The sequence below is a fragment of the Ascaphus truei genome, chromosome 9, assembly GCF_040206685.1.
Source record: "Ascaphus truei isolate aAscTru1 chromosome 9, aAscTru1.hap1, whole genome shotgun sequence".
Classification (NCBI taxonomy): domain Eukaryota; kingdom Metazoa; phylum Chordata; class Amphibia; order Anura; family Ascaphidae; genus Ascaphus; species Ascaphus truei.
The window spans coordinates 44710818-44738492 of record NC_134491.1 but is presented as its reverse complement, the minus strand read 5'-3'; the positions used below and the strand labels follow the sequence as shown (position 1 = coordinate 44738492).

General features: G+C 45.6%; 1 protein-coding gene across 3 annotated transcripts; it reads right to left on the bottom strand.

Moving 5' to 3' along the window:
* Nucleotides 1-3755: 3755 nt before the first annotated feature.
* Nucleotides 3756-27453, bottom strand: GALC (galactosylceramidase). 3 transcript variants are annotated; one of them, XM_075614605.1, is made up of 17 exons: nt 27286-27453; nt 26171-26239; nt 25702-25765; nt 24069-24182; nt 23321-23460; nt 21553-21591; nt 20603-20730; nt 14667-14822; nt 13395-13519; nt 12438-12565; nt 11758-11847; nt 10271-10360; nt 9591-9735; nt 9198-9378; nt 7665-7828; nt 7289-7365; nt 3756-6427 (listed from the first exon to the last, which is right to left on the bottom strand). In XM_075614605.1, the coding sequence occupies exons 1-17, from the start codon at nt 27409-27411 to the stop codon at nt 6275-6277; spliced, it is 1989 nt and encodes a 662-aa protein (XP_075470720.1). In that variant the 5' UTR covers nt 27412-27453; the 3' UTR covers nt 3756-6274. The 3 variants fall into 3 exon arrangements, with proteins under 3 accessions (XP_075470720.1, XP_075470719.1, XP_075470722.1); XM_075614604.1 differs by lacking the exon at nt 20603-20730 and adding an exon at nt 16427-16557; XM_075614607.1 differs by lacking the exons at nt 20603-20730; nt 25702-25765 and adding an exon at nt 16427-16557.
* Nucleotides 27454-27675: the final 222 nt, after the last annotated feature.

The window sequence follows — 27675 nt, the reverse complement described above, 5'->3', positions numbered from 1 at the left end:
CCCCGCCCCTCCCTGCCCTTTGCCCCCCCGCCCCTCCCTGCCCTTTGCCCCCCCGCCCCTCCCTGCCCTTTGCCCCCCCGCCCCTCCCTGCCCTTTGCCCCCCCGCCCCTCCCTGCCCTTTGCCCCCCCGCCCCTCCCTGCCCTTTGCCCCCCCGCCCCTCCTGCCCTTTGCCCCCCCGCCCCTCCCTGCTTTTTGCCCCCCCGCCCCTCCCTGCCCTTTGCCCCCCCGCCCCTCGCCCCCCTGCCCTTTGCCCCCCCGCCCTTCCCTGCCCTTTGCCCCCCCGCCCTTCCCCCCCCGCCCTTTGCCCCCCCGCCCGCCCTTCCCTTTGCCCCCCCGCCCGCCCTTCCCTTTGCCCCCCCGCCCGCCCTTCCCTTCCCTTTGCCCCCCCGCCCGCCCTTCCCTTCCCTTTGCCCCCCTGCTCTTCCCTGCCCTTTGCCCCCCGCCCTTCCCTGCCCTTTGCCCCCCCACCCCTCCCTGCCCTTTGCCCCCCCACCCCTCCCTGCCCTTTGCCCCCCCACCCCTCCCTGCCCTTTGCCCCCCCACCCCTCCCTGCCCTTTGCCCCCCACCCCTCCCTGCCCTTTGCCCCCCTGCCCCTCCCTGCCCTTTGCCCCCCTGCCCCTCCCTGCCCTTTGCCCCCCTGTCCTTTGCCCTCCCCGCCCCTTGGCCCCCCCCCCGCCCTTCCACTCCATGCCCCCTGCCCTTCCACGCCCGGGCAACGCCGGGTATATCAGCTAGTTTATTATAAATCATTCTTCCTGGTAATGCACAGGTTATTAAGAATTTATATTAGTGTTAGGTACCCTTGAGATGTGGTCTGCCATGTAGTAGCTCAAGGGCTTACAACACTTTGGCCAAAATGTTAAACTAAAAGACCATTTTATTTAATAGATATCTATACATATATATTTAGGCATTGTACCGTGTATAAGTTTCACTGGATGTGCACTGAGCTCTGTCTGTGTTTCATGTTATGTCTCTGGTTTTAAATATATATTGCCATGCTCAGTAGCACTCCTCTGTGACACTTATAGGCTTATATATGTTGTGGTTATTTTGGGGGTTCAATATGAGCTTGTAGGTGTCCTGTATTTTTTACAATTCTTGTTCAGCTGGTCTTAGCTGATTGGAGGGTGGCTCCTCCTACCTAGTTGAAGCTCACTCCCTCCCACATTTAAATGGTTAAAAGCTCACTCCATTGCATCTCCCACTCTCAGGGGAACTTGCCTGCTTGCAGTATGATTGTGACAAATCTAATACAGAGTGCTTTTCCTGGTAATGTGCAGGTTAATAAAAGCTTCAATCAAATTTAGAACTATGCAACTAATTTTGACAGATTTATTATAAATCATTCTTCCTGGTAATGCACAGGTTATTAAGAATTTATATTAGTGTTAGGGACCCTTGAGATGTGGTCTGCCGTGTAGTGGCTCAGGAGCTTACAACACTTTGTCCATTTATTTAATAGATATCTATACTATACATATATATATTTAGGCACTGTACCGTGCACAGGTTTCACTGGATGTGCACTGAGCTATGTCTGTGTTTCATGTTCTGTCTCTGGTTTTAACTAATTATAATATAATGTTCTGTCTCGTTTGTAAACATACATTGGCTCTTGGCAGTAATTACAAATGCCGACACAAACTATGTATAAGAAATGAACTCGCATCCCACTCACTGATCACAAGAGACTATGGCAGCGGGATTACACTCCTGGTGGTTGTTATGGTGTGACGGTTAGAGGACGATGTGGACACCATTTAACATTTGGCCTGTCGTAGAAACCCTGTAACTTCAGATAGCAAGACCCTTGTGAACGACTATTTTTAAAGTGTCAAAACCTTTAATCATTCATTATCAGTCACACTTGTTCATTTGCATGGCTTTTGCTGTCGTGAATAATCTAATCCACATTTCACCGACGAAGATTCCAGCTGCAGACACAGGGGCAACTAGCCATCGTATTCATAAATGTACTGGCTGCAGAACCGTAATGGTATAAAGCAGGGGTGGCTGCTCCAGTCCACAAAGGCTACCAACAGGTCAGGTTTTCAGGACATCCCTGCTGCAGCACAGGTGGCTCAGTCTTCGACTTTGTATTCAGCAGGAATAGCCTGAAAACCAGACCTGTTGGTGGCCCTTGAGGACTGGAGTTGCCCGCCCCTGGTATAGAGGCTCTCCTCCATATAAAGCTGGAGACAGTTAAGTCTGCATTATGAAACTACTTAAGTGGAGTGGCAAGACCAGGTGGACAACTCATCCTCCATTTCTGTGCAATAGCCGGAGCGCCTCAGCATTCCTGCGTTCCTCCAGTTGTCCGCCGCCAGCTGGCTTTCCATTCAATCTGCTAGGAAATTCAAAACCCTGATAGCAGCTTATAAAACAATTTACAGGCAATTTCATCAGTATGGATCTAATGCGGATCTGTACTCCAACAAGCCCTCTTCCATCAGCGAGCAGCCTCTGCCCACTTCAAACTGTTTTCCTCAAGCTCATCTTTCAAATGACATTTCCTTGCCGATTGAAGCTGCCTTCCCGTGGAATCGTCTCTAGCAGCGAGCGTGGTTTTTCGCATTGGAACTGTTGAGCACAACAATTACTGCCGGCATTCACCGAACAGCGTTCTTCACATGCTGATGCTGCATGACAGGGACTTACAAATGTGGCCAAAATACTTAGCAGTGCTAGCCAAACATTACAATGTAACTTCAATAATGGTCAGTGTAACCAGGCAGGAAATTACACGGGAACATTACTCCGCCAGTGTAAGCTTGGAGAGGAAGTCGGTGAACGGGATTAGTCGGTTGAAGTGGGTTCACGTTCTTAGATTTGCTAGTCTTGCAGATCTGGAAGCCCTTTAAAGGGAGGGGGGGTGTATATTACAGGTCTAATGTTCTAGGAACTAGTACAACTTGCAGGTGTAAAATCCTTGAATCATGTACCAGCTCTGAGAATTAACCCCTTAATTGTCAGAGGAGCCGAAACTAATGTGGTTTTCGGGATATCCCAGCTTCAGGTCAGGTGACTCAATCAGTCCCTGCTTCAGCACAGGTGGCTCAACCAGAGGCTCGGAATGACCCACCTGTGCTGAAGCTGTGATATCCTGAAAACCTGATCTGTTTGGGGGGGGGGGGGAGGGGCTTGAGGACTGGAGTTTAGCGCCCTGTGCTACAGGACATATTCACAACGCATTGCAGGCCGCCCTAGCAGGAAACTGGTTCAGTTTATTGCAGATTCACAATAATCTTTGAAAATATCCTTAAAGATCTAGAGTGATTTACAAAGCAGAGTGGGGGACAGCCAGGTAAAATATAGGTTACTTTTAAATCTTATTTCCTCTAAAACTGAACACTACGGGGTATCATTAATATCATTGTAACGTGTATTACTACTGTGAAGCGCTATTTACATGAATGGCGCTATATAAAGACATACATGTTTACACACAACGACCCATCACGTGATCAGGTACACGTGCTGGGATCTGTAACCCATTCAATGCCAGTGCAGCCTTCAACATGCCTGTTATGGGGTTAAACTCAAGTTCATTTGGGCATAAATACTTGATAAACTATACACTTGGAATAGAAGTATTTGGTTGACGTTGCCCTCAGAAGTTTGAATGATACGGATCTTTAACTTGTTTTTCTCCCCTCCCCCAGATTTTAATAGAGTTTGTTGCTGAAGAAATGGGATTTAGACCCAGAAATTCCTAGCCATAAATTCACAGTCCCATGACGCACACACCGATGGTAAACAATGTTATTAGTTTATTGGTTGCCAGATCTATTAATGCAATAAATCTGTTTTTCCTGCCACCCAAACACAATAACTAGATCCACTTTCATCAAGACCAGTATTGTTGCATCAATTATCCGTCACTGCATCGCTTTAAGTGCACCAAGGTGATAAATCAAAGTGGAGCAGTATGTAGCATATCTAGATCTTAGTAAGGCCTGACACTGTCCCACTTATACCCATAATCATATATTATCTGTGACTGTCCATGAAATGTGTGCAGATTGAATGTATATTACCTCTGTTCATTTAAGGCAAGGGGTTTCAAACTTAGTCCTCAACGGCCAACTTTTATGGATATCCCTGCTTCAGCACAGGTGACTCAATCAGTGGCTGTCTTCGACTGAGCCACCTGCGCTGAATCAGGGATATCCATAAAAGCTGGCCTGTTTGTGGCCCTTGAGGACCAAGATTGAGAACCCCGATTTAAGGCAACCATGTATTACCATAACTCTGTGCCCAGGACATCTTTGAAAACAAGCGGTAAGTCTCAATGTATTACTTCCTGGTAACACATTTTATAAACAACAATAACAGAAGGCTGATAAACAAATTGCTATGTTTGGGATTAGATTCTAAGGCGGGTGACACGGATAAGACACATTGGTTGCAGAATAGGAGATCCTTCAGAGGGAAATAAAACCAGTGGCGTGCCTCAGGGGTTTGCACGGGGACCACTGATCTTTAATATCTGTATTCAGGACATCCCAAACAGGGAAGGATGCATTTTTGCAGGTAACACACGGGTGGGGGTATCATGTACCAAAATGGTCAGGAGGAGCTCAGCAACTTGTCATTATTACAGCCGACTTCAAAATAAATAGGCAATGTAAGAAAGCATTAGGGAAAGGCACCATGGTGCTGGGTTATATAGGGAGAGGGATCAGCCGCAGAGAGGGGCAGGAATGCCACATTATAGATAATTGGTGGCACTTCACCTAGAGTCGTGTCTTCAGTTCTGGAGACCAGATTTACAGCAGAAAATAAAGAAGGTCTACTGAAATGGTGTATGGTCTACAGCAGGGGCGCTCAACTCCAATCCTCAAGCCCTCTTTCTCCCTCCCTTCCCCCCCCTCCCCCACAGGTTAGACTTTGAGTCATCTGTGCTGAAGCAGGAATAGCCTGAATCAGTCCCTGCAGAGGCTCTGATTGCGCCACCTGTGCTGAAGCTGGGATATGACCTGTTGAGCCCCCCTGGTCTACATCATAAAACGCGACCCGGGCAAAAAACCTTCTCCCAAGGTCGCGACCCGGGCAAAAAAAAAACCTTCTCCCAAGGTCGCGACCCGGGCAAAAAAAAACCTTCTCCCAAGGTCGCGACCCGGGCAAAAAATACCTTCTCCCAAGGTCGCTACCCGGGCAAAGCGTTATTTAGAAAACGTTTTACAAGGAAATAGTACATTGCTCTTTTTATTCCGCAAAAATCTTTCGCCCGTGTCAGAGCCCATAAGTGATTCGCCCAACGCACGCTGCAATTTCACTTAATATGTTACTTTGCTAATTTCTTTAAAAATCAGTACATTTGCTTAATTAATGCTGAGACTAACTAGCGCGCACACCACGATTCACTCACTGCGATTTCCCTGAAAGATTACGGATTTGGTGACATTAGTAGCTCTCGGGAGGCAAAACGTTTTGTAGGGAATCTAATTTAGAGGGGAAAACCGCCAACAGTTTTGCGACTGAATTCTAGACAGTTTCGCTCACTGCAACTATTCAAAGGCTTATACGGTGGTTAATTTCTCTCAAGCTCTTGCTATATCTCATCTGAGATTTCGACCTGTGAACTCAAAGGTTTGTGACCATTTGTAATCCCCAGGAGTGTCAGAGGCAGCCAACCAAGACATTTATAAATGATAGTTTCCAGTGTTTATTTCTATGGAAAGTCTGTTTACGGTTTGCTTTTCCAGCGGTCTCATTCTCTTCTTTGAAAATCTGTATTTATCAGCGTTCATAATAAAAACAAATTGACATCGATTTGAATTTGGTGTTTGAGCGGTTTTAACCAGAAGTGCAAAACCTACAACCGGAATCCCTATTAATAACGGCCGCTGTTCCCTCTTGCAGAGATAAGAAACTAATGCAGAGGTGGTCTACTCCAGTACTCAAGGGCCACTAACAGGTCAGGTTTTCAGGATATCCCTGCTTCAGCACAGGTGATGCAGTCAAAGACAGCCACCTGTGCTGAAGCAGGGATATCCTGAAAACCTGACCTGCTCGTGGCCCTTGAGGTACCAAGCTCTGTTTGATTCAATGCACTTTTTGCACTTTTGAGGAATGCTTCGATTTTCGGTGTTATTTCCCTAAAAGCGTGCCCCGTTCCCAGTACGTATTAGTGTTGGGAAATGCACTGTACATCAGTTCAACGCCAAGCAATTCCCTCAATGTTAATCGTCAGCAAAACATTTGCTTAACCCCAGTTCTGCGGGAGGGGATAATTACGGGCCCCCCGTGAGGACCCTCGGAGAAGGTTACGGGTTCCCTTTGGCTTCGATCACAAAGTTATCAAACTGTGCAAATTGAAAGGAGTGCGTTCCTATGGCGGCCCAGCCGTGCAGGGGCCCCAGCATGATGACGTTCTTCCACAGAGGGTTACCGTTTAACAGCCCACACGCGTACAGACCCTGCAAGGAAACAGCGCAGAGATAAGACACCATTGCGTCTGGTCACAGAGACCCCTCCATCCCGGCTAACAGTCTGAGGCAGGAAACACAGGACTAACAAAATAAGTTACTTAGTACAATGAACGCTGGGCCTATAGTACTGTACCCCTGCTCCGTATCAGCAGCATTCACCTGATTAAGTAACGCGTCCATTAGAACAGCGAGGCGCCCTGCACAGCGACATTACATTGTGTGATGATCACAGACTTTTCTGGGGGAGATTTCACAGCAGGAATAGCTGCTGTCTTGTATTACAGAATATGAATGTAAACTTCATGCACCAATATGCTCTGAGGGCCGTTCCATTATTAGAACATTTTCATTACTGCATTGTATTTTTCTTGTGTGTTTTGTTTTCTCGTTACTAAAATAACTATGTTAACAAAATGTAAATCTTCATTAAGAAATAAACGCAGTGCAACCTTTGGGTGCGACACGCTGGGTACTAAAGCTGTGCGTACCGGACCGACAGAGTAACGGGTTGCAGCCTATCCGTTTTCCCAAATGATGCCCGGCTGGCAACTACCACACTAAAAAGGGTGATAAACACACAGAAACAAACCATGCCAGTGCGGGCACAAGCGCAACAGGCCGCTGTACCACGTGTCCTATATTACAGGTCCGAGTAACTCGCACAGATCACCCCCATTATAACATCCCATCAATGACATGACTGATGTTGTACAAACTCATTTCCTAAAGCGTCTACTATAGTTTGTACGGTTTATGCAAATAAATAAAAAAAATACAAAAAAACCACGACCACGGCGTGGTTCAAACCACTAATCGCAACTTGTATCAGAGTGAGCGGGTGCCACTTACATCAGTGTGTAGCGTGAGCGTGTGCCATCTTCTAGCTCGAACTCCTGACAGTCCTTTACTCAGCACGATCTTCCCAACTGTGCAAGAAACACGATTATTATTAATTATTATTACTGGGTACCTCTTCATGAACAGATGTACTAAATTGTGTTCGTTTTTAGCACTTCTTCAGACCGTTACCCTTCGTGAACAGCACTCTTTAGCCTTAAGGTGCAGTGAGGTTTAGCACAGTTTAGCAAACTTGGGCCAGAACATCTTACCAACTCCACGAGCAACACGAGGCACGTTTTAATTAAAAATAAAAGGAGTGGTTGATCTTCACCATTCAGACACAGACGTGTCAGCCGTCCCGCGCTGTAACGGAAACGTCACTTACGCAGATCTCCGGTAACTTCATAGGTACCATCAGCAAACACCCAGAAAAAGACCCCTCTAGCCAGGCGAGCAGGGGACCCCCCTTGATTCACTCGAGCAGCAATAAACACTCCCCCAGTGTCAGGAGTCTCAATGTAGATGTCACAGGTTATTGTAACATTGGACCTGGAAAGAGACCGTTATTAGGGGTGTCAGTTTGTTTGTACCCCTACAGATTATAACATCTCTGCACACGGAACAGGACACAGTGCCCAGAGCTGTACTGCAAAACCAGCTACACTATGCCAAGCCATTGTTACACACAAGACAAAGGGGAACAATGATCTCTAACTTTCTCATCGTATCGCTTAGATTGTAAGCTGTCCGGGGCAGGGATTTCCGTTCCTGTTGCCTGATCTTATTCTTGCACTTATTGTATTATAATTCCCTGTGCTGTATCATCTCTGCTGTGAAGCGCTGAGTACACTGTGGGCGCTATATAAAGACATACATACAATGAGGACGGCTACAAATAGCGCATAAGGCACAGGTGTAAAAAAATGTGTGGGTAAGTAAATCCCCAGCCTGGCGAATGCCATGTACCCCTCAGCTACCTGGAGTTATGCACACACAGCGCAGGTGTGCTACAATAAGATGGTGCATCCCTTATCACTCGTCCTGATGAAGAAGTCGGCACAAGTTTAAACATTAGTTGCTCTGATGGCCCCGTAATAAAGACTCGCCGACTGCAATGAACTACATTAACTGAGGTGTGTGTGTGTGTGTGTGTGTGTGTGTGTGTGTGTATATATATAACAAACATAAAAAACAAAGAGTAGCGCTATCAATGTGATATGTGAGTTCTAATGTGTTTATAAAATAATAAAACAAATTGTGATGTCTGTGCAGTGATAATTCTAGTGATAATATACAGTTTGAAAAATAAAATGAGTGTTCAATGAAAAAAAGAGAACAAACCAGTCCAAATGTTGAAAAATAGATGAAAAAAAGTCCAGAAAAAAAATGTATATCAGTCACAGTATGGAGAAGGGCTTCTTAAATGATCTTGCCAGATCACAGAAATCTAAAAGAATGGGAGAAAAAGAAGCGCCAGCTCCATAGCATAATACTGTATGTATATAATATAAATGTATTAAAGGAAAAGAGTGTCCGCCAGGACATGCACTCACTTCCGTGTGTGTGTGTGTGTGTGTGTGTGTGTGTGTGTGTGTGTGTGTGTGTGTGTGTGTGTGTGTGTGTGTGTGTATATATATATATATATATATATATATATATATATATATATAGCGCCATTTATGTACATAGCGCTTCACAGCAGTAATACACGTGACGCAAGGGGAGAAGCGCTTCAGACATAAAAGTGACATTTAGGAAAAGGAGTCCCTGCTCCGAAGAGCTTACAATCTAATTCAGCAGCAAACCTCTATTGAAAGGATCAGCAGCACGCTGTATGCTCAGCAACGGGTCGCTGAACCCATTTAGCACTGAAAGAGTTAATGTCGGCCACGTGCCACCGCACACGTCTGTCACTCACCATTTGAAGTCTCCAATCACGCTGATAGCCTGCTCTGCGTCGCTGACCCAGGTGATGGGTCGCTGAGTGAGCACCTGTCGCAGGGTGAAGACGTGATCTCCCGGGTCCGAGGTATTTGTGAAATATTCAAAAACGCCCGACTGGTCCGCGAAATTAGGCGCTTCGCTGAATGGTGGATTACCTTGGCAAAGAGAGAGTTTCAGCACACTGGTTAAGTACATACTCAATACTCACACCTGCCAACGCAGCATGCAATCTCAGGGGCGCTTTAAAGCAGCCAAACCCCTGTGGTGAGCCCCCTTTTATTCTGCAAACCTATCCCCAAGCACCAGTCCCGCCTCACACAGCCTCCGTATCTGCGCTGGGGATCAGGCGTTTCTGCAGCGCACTTACGAACGTTGAAATCGTCCTGATATTTTAATGGGAAAGGTTGGGACAGAGGAGGATCGGGATAGGAGCCTTTCTGCCCGGTAGTGATGGTTGTTAAAGTGTAAATTTCATCCGCACCCAGCTCCACGGTAAAAGATCCCCCGTTTACCTGAAATGTGAGAAGTTCTTATTCACCCTGGAGAAGCCTGCAGCACCGTGATGCGTTCCTACATTATTGGCTGATTCTTTGCCCCTTTTCCCCCCACAGAGAAACCCTATTAATGTGATCTAATCAATGAGACACACCCCATCATTAGCAGTAGTTAAGCATGTTATATTCCTATAAAACTGGTTACAAATTGAGTTTAAGTATATAATTTACTACAATCTACATTCATACTTACGGTTATCTCAGTGATCGTAAATGTAATTTATTCTTATTCTCTAATCGGTAACACGTGGGGAATTTTGAAGTTGAACTTTTAAGAAAGATTTGTTGGGGGTGGGGGGAACCCGCTATTAATAAATGTAAGGTAAAGATTTATCATGTTGGATTTTTTGTTTTTTTTAAAGAAAGTTACCAAATGTAACAATTTGTTAATATTCTGAAAATGTAACCGTCTCACAGAAAGTATGACTGGGTAACATCTAGTTAACATGCATGCAAGATAAAAAGGAACAGCCAATTAAGCAAACATTGTTACCTTTACAGGGGGAAGATTTCTAAATAAGGTAGGTTTGGTGGAGTTGAGGTCTAGCTGTGAATGCCAAACCTGGAGCGATTTCACACCGTGCTGCAAGAAAACCGACATTCAAGAGAGAGCGTTAATACGGTCTTCAGCTTTCTCACTTCGAGGTATAGGCGGTGAGGCGGTACAAGGTATAGGCGGTGAGACGGTACAAGGTTTAGGCGGTGAGACGGTACAAGGTATAGGCGGTGAGACGGTACAAGGTATAGGCGGCGAGACGGTACAAGGTATAGGCGGCGAGGCGGTACAAGGTATAGGCGGTGAGACGGTACAAGGTATAGGCGGTGAGACGGTACAAGGTATAGGCGGTGAGGCGGTACAAGGTATAGGCGGTGAGGCGGTACAAGGTATAGGCGGTGAGACGGTACAAGGTTTAGGCGGTGAGACGGTACAAGGTTTAGGCGGTGAGACGGTACAAGGTTTAGGCGGTGAGACGGTACAAGGTTTAGGCGGTGATATAGTACAAGGTTTAGGCGGTGATATAGTACAAGGTTTAGGCGGTGATACAGTACAAGGTTTAGGCGGTGATACAGTACAAGGTTTAGGCGGTGATACAGTACAAGGTTTAGGCGGTGATACAGTACAAAGTTTAGGCGGTGAGACAGTACAAGGTTTAGGCGGTGAGACAGTACAAGGTTTAGGCGGTACTGTAACTCATGAAGAAGTTCAAAGTCAGCACCTGCTGATAGATGTCATTGAAAGCAGCAGCAGATGTTTGATTTACAAATATTGAAGTATAAAAAGGTAAATGCAAGAGTAATATGTCTCTACATCTCTGAGCCATTTGGCACGTCCTTTAACCTTTAGGGGTTTCAGAGTGGACTGGAGCAGGGATGCACAAACTTTTTAGTCTGCATCCCCCCTGCCTACTCTCCCCTGTTGCTCGTGCCCCCCCTGCCTTACCTGTTCTTTTGTTTTCTGACGTCACAACATCATGTGACGTCACATTACCATGGTAACGCGACGTCTTATAACCCCACGGTTGCCATGGCGAGGCGCCACCAGAAGCCACCGGAGATCAGGTAAGGGACCCACAGAAGCCTCGCAAGCTCCCCCAGCATTTAATTGAAATGCTTTGAGGAAGAGCGCGCGGCCTCTGTAAGCACTGCGCCCCCTAGAATGTTATTTTTTTTTAAATCACACGCCCCCCAGTTAGCACCCCCTGGACCGGAGGACATTGCTTTGCAATGTAGTGTTCTCCCTGAAGGGAACACAAGAAAAAGCGGTAACATTTAACAACCTGATCTCAACTGTCTGGACTGCAGATGTTGTCATTTGTGGTCAAACGCCGGCTCGGTCTTATTACAAGCGTCTTTTCCTACATTCCAGGGGGATTTTATATTCTTTTACCAGCTGTAGTCTGCAGTGCAAATATTGCCGGCTCAATGTCACTTTGTGATCAGTTACTGTATTACAGTATGTGCAAACCCATCCATACTTACAAAGGAACCTTCCAGGTGAAACGTGGCGTTCTGCGCCGACACGTTGAAGGCCGGCAGTGGCGGGCGGATGCAAATGGAGCTGTTATGAGACTGGAAAGATAATGCAAACGCAGTGACATTGTTACATACACCGACCTGCTTAGAGGTGCGAAATGTTACCTGCAGGAAATGCCCAGTGTGACAAGAAATACACAGCAGCCAACTGACCAAAGACGGCAGATTGCCGAATGCAGAGGTTTTCAACTCCAGTCCTCAAGCCCCACCAACATCTCAGGGTGAGGATATCCCGGCTTCAGCACAGGTGGCTCAATCAGTGGCTCAGTCAAAGACTGAGCCACCTGTGCTGAAGCCGAGATATCCTCAAAACCTGACCTGTTGGGGGGCCTTGAGGACTGGAGTTGAGAACCCCGGCCCTAATGGCTGTTGATTAATGCAAGCTTCCCGGGGACTTCTTCAGAAAGGTCTATGGTGCCGCGATAAGAAGTTTCAGAACTCTTCACATTGGCATTTACTTGGTTATTTTCTAGTTTATTACCATTTATATGAACTATTGCATCTACATCTTTTTATTTTTTAGAGCCTGAGCTGGTACCAGTTCTGATTGGAAAGGATAAGAACCCCCCAATGGACTTCCCAGAAGAAGTTCTCTTTATCTGTTCGTACAGATGTCAGCTACTTACCATGGTCTCAATGATAACCGTGAGGTTTCCCCGTCCGTCTGTCAGAGCCACGTAGCTTCCACCTTTTTCTAAATGTCCTACAGTCCTGAGGTAGAACCAGCCTGGCCGGGTAAACTGGGTGGTGTGTGCTGGACACAACAAAAATAGGTCAAACTAAGAGGACGTTCCGAAAAAGACAGCCCCAACATTTAATGTTTTTATGATAAATGCTGTAGAACAAAGGTTCCCAACCCAGTTGCCAGGAACCACTAACAGGACAGGTTTTAAGGATACCCCTTCCTTGAGCACAGGGGGTTCAATCAAAATGATTGGGCACCTGTGCTAATGAGGCTTGCCTTAAAACCGGTCCTGTTTGTGGTCCATGAGGGCTGGATTTGGGAACCTGTGTTATACAGTGTTTTCTTTTTATATTTACACAATTCTTTCTATTCTTTTGTGGTAATAAGGCGGCCAATCCTACACACATTTGATTCCCTTTGTTGTTTCTGACGCCATCATTAAGCTATCACCTGTTCCAGGGGCGGCCAACTCCAGTCGTCAAGGGCCACCAACAGGTCAGGTTTTCCGGATATCCCTGTTTCAGCACAGGTGGCTCAATCAGTGGCTCAGATAAAGGTGGAGGCAATGATTGAGCCACCTGTTCTGAAGCAGGGAAACCTGTTCTGAAACCTGACCTGTTGGTGGCCCTTGAGGACTGGAGCTGGCCACCCCTGACCTACACATTAGGAACAAAGCGTATGAGATGTTATTGGCCCCAAAGAAAATGGACATTTCTCAAAGAACTTAAATAAGTAAAAGGTTTCCATAAGGGAAATTTAATTTAAACACCCTGATCGGCTGTTTCTATACATACAAATAACAAGGCACTGTACGATGGGTTTGTACGACATATTCTTCTTGGGCCAAAATGAAAAGCTTCCCAGGTCAGCTACAAATTCAGGACAAGCAGCAAGTTACCGGTGATCCAGATGGGAGAGGATACCACGTAGTTACCACTCCACGGTTCCTTGGCCGTCATTAGCCCCTCCCGGCCAAAGGGCAATTCTTCATAATAACTGGCCACCAGATTCCACGAGATGGTCCTGAAAGCGCAGAAGGTAGGAAGTATAACGGCTTTATTTGGTGATCCCCAGGGAAGAGAGACACAGACGGGGAAGACGGCTCATTTTCCAAACGCCGGTTGACGAGTTTGCCCTTGGTAATTGCTTTGAAATACAGGTATTTCCAGAAGAGGGAATGGTTGAAGAATGCAACTTATAGTTATAAATCCCAGCAGTCTAGTTCTGAAGCCCCCAAAATCCCTCAGCAGGATTGATATTTTGATGCAACATTATCTTGATGCAACCTGTTGAAATCGAAATTGCGGGCGTACTCTTGCTTTTCCTGGATATGAGCCCCTTATAAAAGCAGTGTGTACATTTTACGATAATAAATGTGTGATATTTATTATGCTTCTTTTGAACATACATACATACATACATACATACATACATACATACATACATACGGTGTTATCCTGCTATTGGGAATATTTTGTAAGATCCGTTGCGGGGTAGGGCAGCAGATCCGGATTTACCCGCTGTTCATGTCAGTAGCGGTCAAAGTCGGACTGGGTGCAATGGACCTTCGTGAGTAACCCCCAAAGTGCTTTCACTTATAGCTGCAGACCTAGCACTATCGTTTTTCCCCCCGTTTTTTTTAAAATAAATCAGTTCTGTACTACTAGAAAATACTTGTAGCATTTTTTTAAACAATTCTGAATGACATTTTTAATGTATTATAATGTAACAAGACTTTTTTGTTTCTATAGCAACCATTTACAGTCTCACCCCCTTCTTCTGAAACAGGCTCTGGCACACCCCTTTTTGGGCCCTGCCCTTTCTAGTAGTGCACCAATTGTATCTAGTTACTGCCTGGTCACATGAATTTGCATCTTGGGTCCTCTTCTGCTGCACGGACAGACATTTAGTGAACCCCCGAGCCGAATCTTCGCCGATCGATCACAGGAGAACGGATCAATCGGCAACTTAGCTAATTACTTATCCTTGTGTGGATTGTATTAATGCGCATATTAAAGGGGGAAAATAAGTAAAAGAAAAAAAAAACTGCAACTTGGACTGCTGTTTTAACTCAAAAACGCCTTTGCCCTCCCCTTCCATGCCTGGTGCATCGGCCTTACAGATCTGGCCTCTTCTCCTTGCAATGCATGATTAAAGGCCCCGTACTCACGAAGTCATGTTCCCATTCACATAGTTCTGGTTGAGGATCCGAGCCCAGCAGCCTCCGCCAACTTCATCATTGAAAGTGCTGTAATCTTCTGAGGCCCAGAGCTTCTTCCCAGTGAGCAGAGCGTCGGGCACAGTGCGCGTGCCGGGGTAGTGAGCCCTTCATTGGAAACGAGGGAGGGGTGAGTATAAACCACAAGTCACAGCATCCTACAGATCATTTAGTGCTAAACGTAAAGACCAAGCCCTCTGAATCTACATACTGGAATAAAATGCTCTGCCCATCGATTTATATCTTCTTTTCTGAATGTACCATGCTTTATAGGAAATGAAATAACTTGTCAGATATCTGAATGAAGTAAAAAAATTGATTGGGAAATGTAAAGATGGATGCATATTCACTTAACATCCTGCATGGTAGACGGCCATAGTAATTCCTGTAGGTTTGGCGCTTCGAGTGATCCTAAACAGAAATAACCTTACAAATGCAAACATAAAGAGTGTAAACTTTTCTCACAGGCTTAGGGTTGTGTGCTGAAGCTTTAACTCTATTGTATTGATCATATAACCAGGTATCTTTTACTGGAGGATTCTCCTGCAGATGGCACGTAAAACCACGTTTGTTAGAGGCCATTGATCTTAAACAGGCGTTCCCCCAAACATTGCAGATCCAGCCGGTTCAGGTAAACGCAAGCAATTAAATTGACGTTATTTAGGTCTTAACCACCGGCATGTCACTTCCATCCAACCCCTGAAATATGGGTTTTGCTAGAGAGGAGGGGGAGAGGGTTTGGGAGTAGCGCCACCTTTAGGTAAAACATATCAGGTTATTTGAAGATAATGCAAGGCAGTTTAATTGAACCTGACGCTCAGCGTACGCCAAGGAGTTAAACAGTAGCCGTTTTTGCATACAATTAGTCTTGTGGATGTGTGTTTAACTCCCCGCAAAATAACGTTCGTTACTAATTAGGTAATGTCACATTATTTGCCCTGATGTAACAGAGCCTTTTTTTAAATGTATATTCTGGTAATTAAATAAAAGCAAAATGCGGGACGGTCTATGGGAATTCTGCATGGAAAATGCACCCTACACAGGAGGATGGAGTCCCACTTCTCTTCTAACAGACGCTTATCTGCTGCCAATTATTTATTTGGAATTGACACCAAAACTCGAGAGAACTTCCAGAGGAAGAAATACTGATCGCTGAACTCCCGCTGCACAGAATAACGCAGAAGGTTACCTTTCCATTTCATGCCTTTCATTTTATTCTCCTTTTCTGTAAATAAAAGGAAGCTAACACACAACTCCTCACAGGGACATCAATTCGAAACATTTACACCTAGGCTGAGGCCATGGTACCCCGCAGACCGTGCCCGCACGCTGAGCGAACAGACTGCCATCAGGCAGTGTTCGCGTCCATGCAGCGTGCAGGCGCGACAGGCCGGTCATGTGAGCAGCTCGCTCAATGAGGGAGAGTCAGCTCCGTGACACCACTGGCACGCCCCTAGACACGCCCACGGATGGTACGCGTACCATGGCCAAAAAACGTACCCGCATCAAGCAGGTGACGTCACGGCCGTGCACGCCTCCGCTCCGGCGAAGGCACCGTGGCCCCAGCCCAAGAATGGATGTTCCGAGCTCATGGTTTTTATAAATGCAGCGTTTGGCGCACCCCTCCCCATTACACAGGGTTGAAATGTAAGCTTCCGTTTGCATGGCATTGTAGGGCCGGCGACACGACAGTAATACCAAGAAAGCCCTACCCTATCACATCGACCGCGCCGAGGAGCTCAGAATCCCACAGCATGCGATGGGAGATGGGCTGCCAGAGATTATCGCTGGCTATGATCCCCACTTGGTCCAAACCGCTTTTATCCAACGTGTATCTTAATAACTTGGTGTGGAAACCGGGGTGAAAAGCCAGGAAAAGAGGAAAAAGTGAAACAAAAAAAGATCAACTTCAAAAGGAGGTATAATTAGTGAGGGTTTACAAAGGAAAAGAACAGTCTGATTGCGGTCATTATGTGCCGACGTATACACTAGTACAGCAGGAGTGGCCAACTCCCGTTCATGGGCCACCAACAGGTCAGGTTTTCAGGATATCCCTGCTTCAGCACAGGTGGATCAATCAGTGGCTGTCAAAGACTGCATCACCTGTGATGAAGCAATGACTGATTGAACCACCTGTGCTGAAGCACGGATATCCAGAAAACCTGACCTGTTGGTGGCCCATGAGGACTGGAGTTGGCCACCCTTGCACTAGGAGGGCAGTGAGGAGTTTGCCCCGTCACAGGGGCTCACCCATCCTCAGAGAATCACTTTGAGGCAGTTTTACCCATTTTTATAGATTGTTATTTTTTTCGTCTCAAATGTCAAATCAATAAAATCCCTCCAAATGTGCCGACATTCGGAGGAGGAACGGATTCGGCAAGCCGAGCCCTTTAATGCTTCTACTTCACCTAAAAGGTGCATTATAATACTAAATACCAAGTGAGATATTATTTATGGTAGCAGGCAGTGAGAGTATTAAAACATAACTATGTATTTTGTGAGGCCACTTTTTTGCTGTATCTCCATAAAGTTGCTATTATTCGGTATTTAATGAAACTGCTACACCAAACGTTTATTAGAGGTGCCCTCTCCCCTGCATGTTTATTTTATAAAGATTTATTTTTATCCAGAATTACACTGGCCTAGTAAACTTCAAAGAATGTCCTGAAAAGAGCCTTTGTAGTATGTGTGGCAGTCACAGCAATGTGACGCCTGGTGGCGTGGAGAAAATGAGAATAAACCGGAGGCGTCACCATGGAAACACTATACACTGTACTCTAAAAAATAAAATCAAACACAGCTAAGAACAAAATAAAAATAAAAGGACCAGATCCACAAATCAGCGCTAAGCTTTAGCTCACCGTAACTCCCATTCATAGGAATGCCAACGCTCAAGTAATAATAAAAGGAACTTTATTTCATATAGCGCCTTTTCTCCCAATGGACACAAAGTGCGTCACAATGACAGTATAGCGCGCAGTACGCAGGTCATATGATTTTTACAGACATACTCCCTGCCCCGTGGAGCTTACAATCTATGTTGCAGGAGGCACAGGGAAATACAGTGACTTGCTCAAGGTCACAAGGAGCCGACACCGGGAATTGAACCAGGCTCCCCTGATTTAAACTCAATTTAGCACCGTTTATGGATCTGGGCCAAAGTCGGTTAATCTGGTTTTATGGCATTACATTGAGTTCACTTTCCACCTATGTCCTATTTCAGGGGGAGGCGTGCACCTTAGTATCACAGAAGTAATGGAACTGATCAGGGAGTGAGAAAACACAAGGAACAATAGCAGTGACACGAGAAGGGGAATAATTAGTATGCAGGACACCGGAGTGTCGGATGTCTGGCTTTTCAAACAATATTAAGAGAAATCATGTATTATATGACATGCTGGAAATTATTTACATAACACAGATCACCCAGTAGCTGCTACACAACTATACAGAGCGTCCTATATTACTCTATGTGCAGCAGTAACCAGGCGATGCGATTGGTAAAAGGAAACCAGGGGGTGTGATTGTCACAGCAGAATGTGACCGGACGCCTGCAGCCTGAAACCTCTGTGCAGGAATCACAGGACACACTCCTCACGGCCATCGCTAGGACTCATTACTAACACTGCGCTAACCTCTGCTGGCCATGCCTTGAACTAGTTTACCCACACATACTGCAACTTGCCATATTAACAAGACATGCGACCTCAAGCAGGTGGGAACCGCCAGGCCCGAGACGACACACAGCGCACGTGGTATGCAGCTTTTCTGTACTAGTTTATTTATGAGCGATACATTCCTACACCGCCGTGCAACCATTTATAACGGGTAGAGAGATTGGTGATGCGAGTTATGATGGACGTGAATGACGAGGATATATTGTATCGCTTTGTGTCACGCTTTAGCTTGTGACTATAGGGCTGGTGGAAACCACTAATGCTAGAAAATGTATTTTTATAAATACCACATCCGAGTTCTGGCAAAATATAAAATGACAATTGTCCGATTTATTCATCTCCTTTTCAGATGTTTACTCAAGCACCTGATTGGGACGTTTTGCACACATCGATGAAGTTTTTAATATACTAGAGAAGGGGCGGCAAACTCCAGTCCTCAAGGGCCACCAACAGGTCGAGTTTTATGGATATTCCTGCTTCAGCACAGGTGCTCAATCAGTCCCTGTCTTTGACTGAGCCTCTGATTGAGCCACCTGTGGTGAAGCAGGGATATCGTGGAAACCTGACCTGTTGAGGGGTCGTGAGGACCCCTGCACTAGAGCTCAATAGGAAAGGCAATTTTACCTAATCCTTTGATGGTGACCAACCTCTCAAGGGTTAAAAAAGGGACCAGGGAAATAAAAAGAAAGGTTAAGATATCTAAATAAAGCGTCACTTCCTCTGCCAGCAGAATTAGCAGAAAAGCAAGAGCAATGCAAGAAAGGTCCATCAGCGTGTGTCATTTATTCCAGAACTGTTAGCAACAACAAACATGCTCTTACTTCACAAGGTATTAATACATTAGCATGTAGTGTGTGAAAGTAACAGGTACCCCTGCCCTGAAGAGCTTACAGGTCAAACATGCCCAATTTATCTGGTGCTTCAAAATGGGGTCTCCCACTTCTAAGGCTTCAGTCAGTCTTCCCCTCCTGCTCCCAGGATAGTGATACTCATCTGTTGTGGCACCTTCTTCAGGCCAAGGCTCAAACAGGAGCTAGTGTTTGGATGGGGGTATTTGAGAACACTTTCGAGAGTTCACCATTACCAAATCAAGGTGCTCACAAAATCAGGAAACACTTTACCTGCAGAGGTATTGTCTGATAAAATGTGAGTCAATTACTCCACCCTTCTCACACTCCCTCTGCAAGTCCGACAGCAGACCTGTTTCATCTGCATTAAACGGGGGGGCACAAGTACAGACTTGTGTGGTGGTTCTGGAAGAGGCAATCACAAGTTTCTGGGTTCCAGTGCGGTGCAGGGCAATCTATGAACCCTCAAAACTGGATATGCTAAGGATAGGGGTACTATCCCTAATACTATCCCTACAGTGCACTCAGTAGGGATCGAACAGGAATCATCTTGACATTTTCTAAATGTACCCTTATCCTGATCATGACGAGAAAAAGTAACTCTGCTATGCAGGCCTCCTCCGCCAATGTCTGTAACAGACTCATGTGGAAGGGAGATATGACCCATTATGTCTCTAGACTTTTCCCACCATCTGAAGATTAACGGAGAGAACACTGGAAAATGTATTGTGTGTTCATCCAGCTTCTAAGACAAAAAGCCATTGTAAAACAGACTCCACTACTTATTTTTCAAACATACTTCTCATGACGTACTAGCGCCAACCTGTATGAAACACAAATGTGTGAGAATCATGCAAGGGTCACCCAGTCCAGGCTGACAGGTAAGCAAGCCAAGATATGATACCGAGTGAGAGATGAACATGCCAGAATCCCAACACAGATAATAAGATGGTACAGAGGAGGAGAGAGGCAACTCTGACCAAAGCGGAAAGAGACGTACTTATGCCAAGGTCATAAAGGAACTCGATGATGTAAGCATGTCTGTGACAGGGTTTACGTAAAATTACATCTATTTGGGCTCAGAAATGATGGATACACAATTTCTTTGAGTTGCTTTATAACAGTATACGGACATTTATCCAGTGGTTTGGGCGTAAATTTTGTTAAAGCTTTAAATAAGCTTAAAAAAAACCTGATCAAATCAACAATAAATGTACTAAATTGGTGAGTGCTTCTACTTTATTTCAGTATATATTGCTTAGCAACTTTAAAGAGAGGCAAGCACAGTGATAAGGACTAAAGACTATTACCACCACAACCAAAGATGGGAAAGGAATATTTATATCCTTGGAATATAACTTACCCTATAACCTGCACAGACTCATTAAGATAGGGATCAACTACCATGTCGTCTGCAATTTCCCATTGTCCATCTGCAGCGATGATGCCAACGTTCGCTAAACCCAGCCTGTCCAAAGTGTGCCGCAGAACCTTGTGACAGATTTTTAAAAATGCCCATTACTACCACACTATACAAACCCAGGAAATCATCCACTTAATAAAACAATATGGTGCAAGTTTGAGGTTAGCACTCTCCAATAGAGTTCGTCCAAAGGGGTTTTGGAGGGGAAAAAAAAAAAAATCAGTTTTCCCCCCAAGCCCATTTGAAAAGCACAACCTAGGCCTCTAACCATACGAGCCATATTCCTACTTGCTTCCACAAAAACTGTTCCATCAACCACAAAAAAACATTGAAAAAATCTCTGTTAAATAAGTTTGTTTGGAGAAAGAAGGTCATAAGTCTGTAAAATACCAATAAAGGGAACTACTGACCGAAAGCCATGCTCTCTCACACCCTTCCTGAGTCCACCTCCTCGTGTTGATAACGTTGCCCTGTTCCTACAACTTGAAAATGATTCATTGTATACTCGTGGAACTCCTGCCATATCCCCGTTTTGCTTCTCTTTTACGAAGTAGCTCAGTAGGATGAGTGACTTATTGGGGGGGTTAAATATGAGTGTTAGCTCCTTGTGAACTTAAAAGGTCACCGGTGATAACTATTTTATAGTAAGCTCTTGGGGTCAGGGGTACCTGTAAGCTCTACTGTGTATAAGGTCACTTATGTCAGCACCATACAACAATTAACTCTAATTAACAGTGTTAATTTAGTGTAATTATATCACAGTGCCTAATGCAACTTTTTATTGTTCAGAAGAAAACAAACTGAAGCAAAAGCAGTGAAAGTAGAAAAGGGAGTCAGCATAAAAACAGGGGACAACTCGTCGGTGTATGAAATATTTCACTTGTTCCTACCTTTATATATTTGACATCAAATGATCTTTCATTCCAGATCTGGGACAAAAAAAAACCATAGTAGGCATTATAGAAGTAACACACACACACACACACACATACACTACTTAAATGTAACATTGGGTTATACACACACACACGCTCTGTACTTAAATGTAACATTAAGACACACCCACACACTTTACTTAAATGTAACATTAGGTTTTGGGAACAGATGAGGCAAAGCAGCAGGAATAATGAAACGGAATACGGACTACAAACACCCATTTAAAGGCTCTACAAATGTTGATTATCAGTATATAAAAATACTGATTTATATCATAAACGTTTGTATCGGCACATAAAATGCCTGTTCTGAGCTATGGCAATCAAAGCTAGCACAGTTTAACATTGGTATAAAGCCACTCTTCTCTCTGCTTCTTCTAAACCAACTGAAATCTGCTCCCCCTCCCCCCCATACAACACTGGGGGTGCCGACAGGGGGGGGGGGTGCCAGACCAAAATAAGGAGAACCAGGAAAGGTAAGTGACTCCGGAGTTGTGCAATATCTCAACCTCTCTGGGACGCAGTGTGAAATACAAACAAGGCAAGCTCACCACCATAGTTTAGAAGGGACTCTGAATTGTATGGTCATACTTTGTATTGTTTTATTCTCCAGCATATTTAAATACCCAGGGCCCTAATCCTGAACATTGACCCATGAGGCCTTTTAAATTTGTCATGTAAATTATTATATGTATTTTTACATTTAAACAGAGCTCATTTCATGCTGGCGCTAGCTAGTAGCACTTGTGTTGGAGAACTCTTAGGCTTTGGTCCCACTGCGTCCGGCGGTGCGTCCGGCGACGCGCAGGGCCGCATGCGCGTTCCTCACCAGCAGGGGTATCCTTTCCTAGCCGGTCCCAGTCCCCCCTCGCTGCACGGCTCACAACGCGCTGTGACGCGTCAGCCGCCAGGGGATGCAAGAAAATTGCGATCCCGAGCGGTGACGCGTCACGTGGTGCGCTGATGAGCCTATCAGCGGCGGGGGCTGGAGCTGACAGAGAGCTTCCTCCACAAGGTAGGGGGGGGGTGGTGTGTGTGTGTGTGTGTGTTGACCGGGGGGAGGGATCAGCACGGAGAGGAGGGTATTTGTGGGGGGGGAGCCGACCCCCGCTGCAGCCATCCGCTGGAGGGGAGGGGGGGGCGTGGTATCGGACGGGAGCAGCAGAGGGCATGTGGACGGGGGGGGGGGAAGGAGAGTAGCGGAGAGGGCATGTGGGAGGTCCCTCCTGCAGCCCGGGAGACCCCCGCTGCAGCCTTCTGCTGAAACCACGCCCCCCGGATGCCGCTCCCTACAGACCGCATATAGCGGTCAAGTGCCTCTCCACGCGCCGCCTGTCTGCAGTGCGGGCGCGAGGTCTGAGGCAGCGGGGCCTTAGCTTAGCAGGTAATGCAATGTCCTTTGCAGGTTAACACACCCGATGCAGAATTACGCGCCATTCAAGTCAGAGGCAGTTAACGCCAGATCGGGAGCGTTGTCCCACTAACGGACCTTTGTATATATTTCCCTTGATTTCACAGCTAGAACACTTTATATTTGACAGGAAAAGGAGCTTTATAAAGCAACACAGGAAGTATCTGCATAGCATTTCAGAGCAGGTGCAGTAGGTATTGTGCACGGTCTGCATACTGTATACACAAGAAACAGAAACCCATTGCTTCTTTGTGCATTACATTCCTAACAGTGATTGAGAAGATAACGGCGTGACTAGAATAACACACTCACCCCAACGTAATCTATGTCTAAATCATGGTACTGTTTAGCCCCCATAATCCACGAGACGACATAGTAAGCAGTTACGTCGGGAAAATCATAAGGCCAGTTCCTGCCGTAACCAATCCACCCAGGGAATGCCCAGGGTAACCCTGTGAAACGAGATCAATACAAGAAGGTCAGCGAGGGTGTGATATGAAGATAACATGCTGTGCTCCCCACCCCTTACTGAAACACAAACCACACGTACACAGCTCAGGGTTACTCCACCGATTGCGTGAGCTCCAGATCCTATTATCTGAAGATATATACTGACCGACACATTGGTTGCTTAGAAATATGAAACTTACAAGATACTGCATTTGTCATTGTTTTTATACATCACGCTGATCCGTTCTAAGCCCCATGTAATCACATTGGTGCAGGGGACACGTGGGAGAAACTGAACTAAGTGGGGAAGCCAACAATGTATGTTTAGGAAGAAGAAGTTACATATAGTACTTTATACTCAGCTCTGCATATCTCAGAAGAATCAATAGAGGCAGCAGTGGCACTTTGGGGGTTATTCATTAAACAGTCAATGGGAGTTTCAGTGAGATTGTGCCAATCTGGAACTATCACAGAGTAATAAATAACCCAGTTTGTGTGCAGTGACCTTTACCAAACAACACAGATCTACAAACATCACGTGCTATAATGAGGGTGTGTGAACAATAAAAGAACCAAGCCACACAGTGACATGAAGAGAAGAATTATCTACCTATAAGTGTAATATTTGGGTTCCTCTTTTTAGCTTCTTTCATCAGCCACCACTCATAACCTCTGAAGTAGTTCTGGTCGTCTGGGTAATGCATGTGAGACGGCTCGGTACCATCTGGGGAGAAGCAAAACACGGATTCTCATGATGGAACCCTTTAAGCTTCGGTAGAAATGCAACGTAACCCAGTGTTAGGAAACCAAGATTACAGAGGACAACAGATGTCCCTCACACCCCCAAGGGCCGAAGGTGGCTCTGGATCAAACTCTTTATATAAAATAAAAATAAAAAAAACAGGTTTCAAAAGTAATACAGTAATGACAATCTCAGCCTTTCAATACAAAGGAAAAGCAATACAAGTATAAAATATTGCAAATGCTGAATGGGCCAATGGATACCAAACCGCTTTCTTAACTTTAAAAAGTGGCTTTTACCTCTCTTTAATGCGGTTTATTTATTCTTCCCTTTATTTTATTTGTATTTAAATATTTTTTTGGCAGAGTGAAGAAAATGTTTTTTTTTTTATGTAGTACTGGAAATGTTGGCGGTACGATGTGGTGCATAAAAGCCTCTCATTTCTAATGAAGGAATGGATATTGATGTCGTGTTTTTCAGAATATTATTTTTGGGGCGATTGCAGGTTTTGAAAACTTGTAGCGAGATGAAAGGGCTTTAAAGCACTTTTATTTCCTCTTCTTTTCGCCCTGCCCCACATCAGGCAGGAGGAAGCTGTTGCTCCTTTTTCTCACGCTCACGGCATCTGTTGCTCCATTTTCTTGTGGGTGTGAGATATAAATTGTCCGCAGGAAGTGGCTTACGTGACAAACTTTATGGCAATTATAGAAAACAGCCAATGCAGACTTTACTGATTGAAACCTTGTGTTGTATTAAGTGAATGGGTTCGATTATAGGACTGAAGGAGCGGCTCAGTGAGTAAAGACACTGACTGTGACAACGACACAGAGTTTGTAGCAGAGGAACTTGGTTCAATTCTTGGTGTCGACTCCTTATGACTTTGGACAAGTCACTTTATCTCCCTGTGCCTCAGGCACCAAAATCATAGATTGCAAGCTCTACGGGCAGGGACTGTGTCTAACATTCCTATGTGCTGCGCACCGCACGCTATACTGTAATTGTGACGCGCTCCGACTCCCATTGGGAGAAATGCGCTATATGAAATAAAGTTATTATTTTCCATGTTGCCCACTGTTTCCCAATATTATGTTGGTCCCATTAAATGAAATAAGTTTCCCTAATATTCTTTGGTTGCCGGTTTGCTGAAGAATAAGCCACATGAACTAAATTTGCTAACAGCAACTTTTAATGAGTTAGTAGCCTTAAGTGAATGACAAGTTTAGCATTCAGGCTCGCTTGCTACATCAGGAGCAGCCAACTCCAGTCCTCAAGGGCCACAAACAGGTCAGGTTTTCAGGATATCCCTGCATCAGCACAGGTGGCTCAGTCTTCAACTGCACCACCTGCGCTGAAGCAGGGATATCCTGAAAACCTGACCTGTTAATGGCTTTTGATCAATGGAGTTAGCCAGTCCTGTTCTACATACTCAGATGTTACTTGTAAGCAGCCTGAACTGATTTATTCAGAAGCGTTTAAGGTTTTAGAGATCATCGCATTGTACCTGTTGTCTGTGCATCCCCTCCAATCTCTACCTTAAGGATGTGCAAAGATGCACCAAAATTTGGCTAGAATAAAAAGAAAAAATGTTTTAAAGAAAAGTTTCATTGTACCAAGTGACAGCAGCTATTAACACATATTACAGGCAGTCCGCGGTTATCCGACGGAACCCGTTCTGGAAGTAGCGTTGGATAATGAACCCGTTGTAAAGTGAGTCCCATGTTAATTCAGGCGTCGAAAACCGGCCCTCAGGGTTGCATTGTAAAGCGTTGGATATGCCATTCGTTGTAAAGTGAAACATTGGATAGCGAGGACTACCTGTATAGGTGTACAGTATGTACTGTATGCAGTGCACACTGCAGCGACTACACTACGTAACATATATTACATTTGTTGCCTGTGGACAGCCACACCTCAAACTTGTCACAGTCTGTAAACTTTAAGAAAAACAACACACCAGGAAGACAGGTTACCTTAAATAAGTAATCTAAGATCTGGGCTCGGTAAGGCTCTGGGTAATTTACAAGAAGACGCGACGTTGCCTGAAAGAGAAACATATTTATAACAGTCAAACTTTTATTTTTATTGTGGGAAAGTAAAAATAAAGCAGGTGCAGCGTACACCTGCCGACAGTAAATCTGCCTTCACAGGCTTCAGGGAAATAAAAGGAAGCCTGACAAAGATAGAGCCTGCCTGAAAATCCACCAGGCCATATGTCAACATAAAAGGGGATTTCAAGAAGGTAACAAACCTACAGAGCAGCATTTTAAGACATCACAAGCACGTGGTCAAAAATAGTTTTATGAAAGGCAAAGTCTAAGTATACAACGCAAGGACGGAGCGGAGTTACTGGCAGGTGTCTGAAAATCTATGCTATCAACCACAGGATTCGCCAATAACAGAATTACTTTTGCCAGAGGTTTCCTGCACCCATGATCTACAGTCACACACACTCGAACCTGCAGTGCACAGATGAGTTGCACTTGGGTCAGAAAAGCTACATGAGCAGAGACTTGGCATAAAGACGGATTCTAAATTATTTTGAATTTGCAAAGATTAACATTTTTTCCCAAGTGCTAGGATCTGATTATTCTAAAGTTGGCCTGGCAGAGGTGGGCTGGAGAGGGGGGCCTGGCAGAGGGTTGGCCTGGCAGAGGGGGGGCTGGCAGAGGTGGGCTGGAGAGGGTGGCAGAGGTGGCCTGGCAGAGGGGGGCCTGGCAGAGGGGGGCCTGGCAGAGGGGGGCTGCAGAAGGTGGCCTGGCAGAGGTGGGCTGCAGAAGGTGGCCTGGCAGAGGTGGGCTTGAGAGGGTGGCAGAGAAGGTTGGTAAAAGTGGAGACGTAGAATAGAGGGCTAGAGGACAGATTAAACATAAGAGGAGCAGGCAGAATTGGGTGAATGGGCAGGTGAGAGAAGGGGCCAGACTGGGCAGGTCAGAGATGGGGTGTCCATTATGTTTAGGTTACAGGACACGTCACATGTAGTGTAGCCACAGTATAGCACGCGCAGCACAGTACATAACGCACAGAACCCCGGTATAACGCACGGAACCCCGGTACTGCGCTGCATGTAGGCGCCCCTGACACTCACCCCTCCCCCGCTCACTCCGCCGATACCATCGAACAGCCGGCCTAGGCCTCCCCGGTCATCCAGCGGGTACTGCGCCCGGCTCCCCGGGACTCCCAGCAGCACCAGCAGCGGGAGAAGAGCCGCCATCACTCCGCACTGGTCACCTGACCCCGTCACGTGAGACAACCAGGAAGTGTCACGCCTTGCGTTCCAAAACTCGGTTTGGAGCGCACTGGTGAAAAGCATGCTGCAATGGCTGATAGTTCCAGTAGTGCAGATGTCACTAGCTTTAGCTTGTAACAATGTAACATGGATATAGTAAGGTGTTGGGCCATTCATATATTGTAACAGTGTTTGCCAGAGCAGTTCGTGCAAATATAATGGCAAACATATGTCCTACTTGTTAAATAT

Bases quoted from the DNA above. Each gene is read 5' to 3' on its own strand.
- GALC (XM_075614604.1), bottom strand. From the start codon at position 27,411: ATGGCGGCTCTTCTCCCGCTGCTGGTGCTGCTGGGAGTCCCGGGGAGC. The intron at 26,240-27,285 runs GTGAGTGTCAGG...TTTCTCTTTCAG, and splicing joins GCGGAGTGAGCGGGGGAGGG to GCAACGTCGCGTCTTCTTGT. The intron at 10,361-11,757 runs GTAAGTATGGAT...GTTTTCTTGCAG, and splicing joins TTCACCTGGAAGGTTCCTTT to CACGGTGTGAAATCGCTCCA.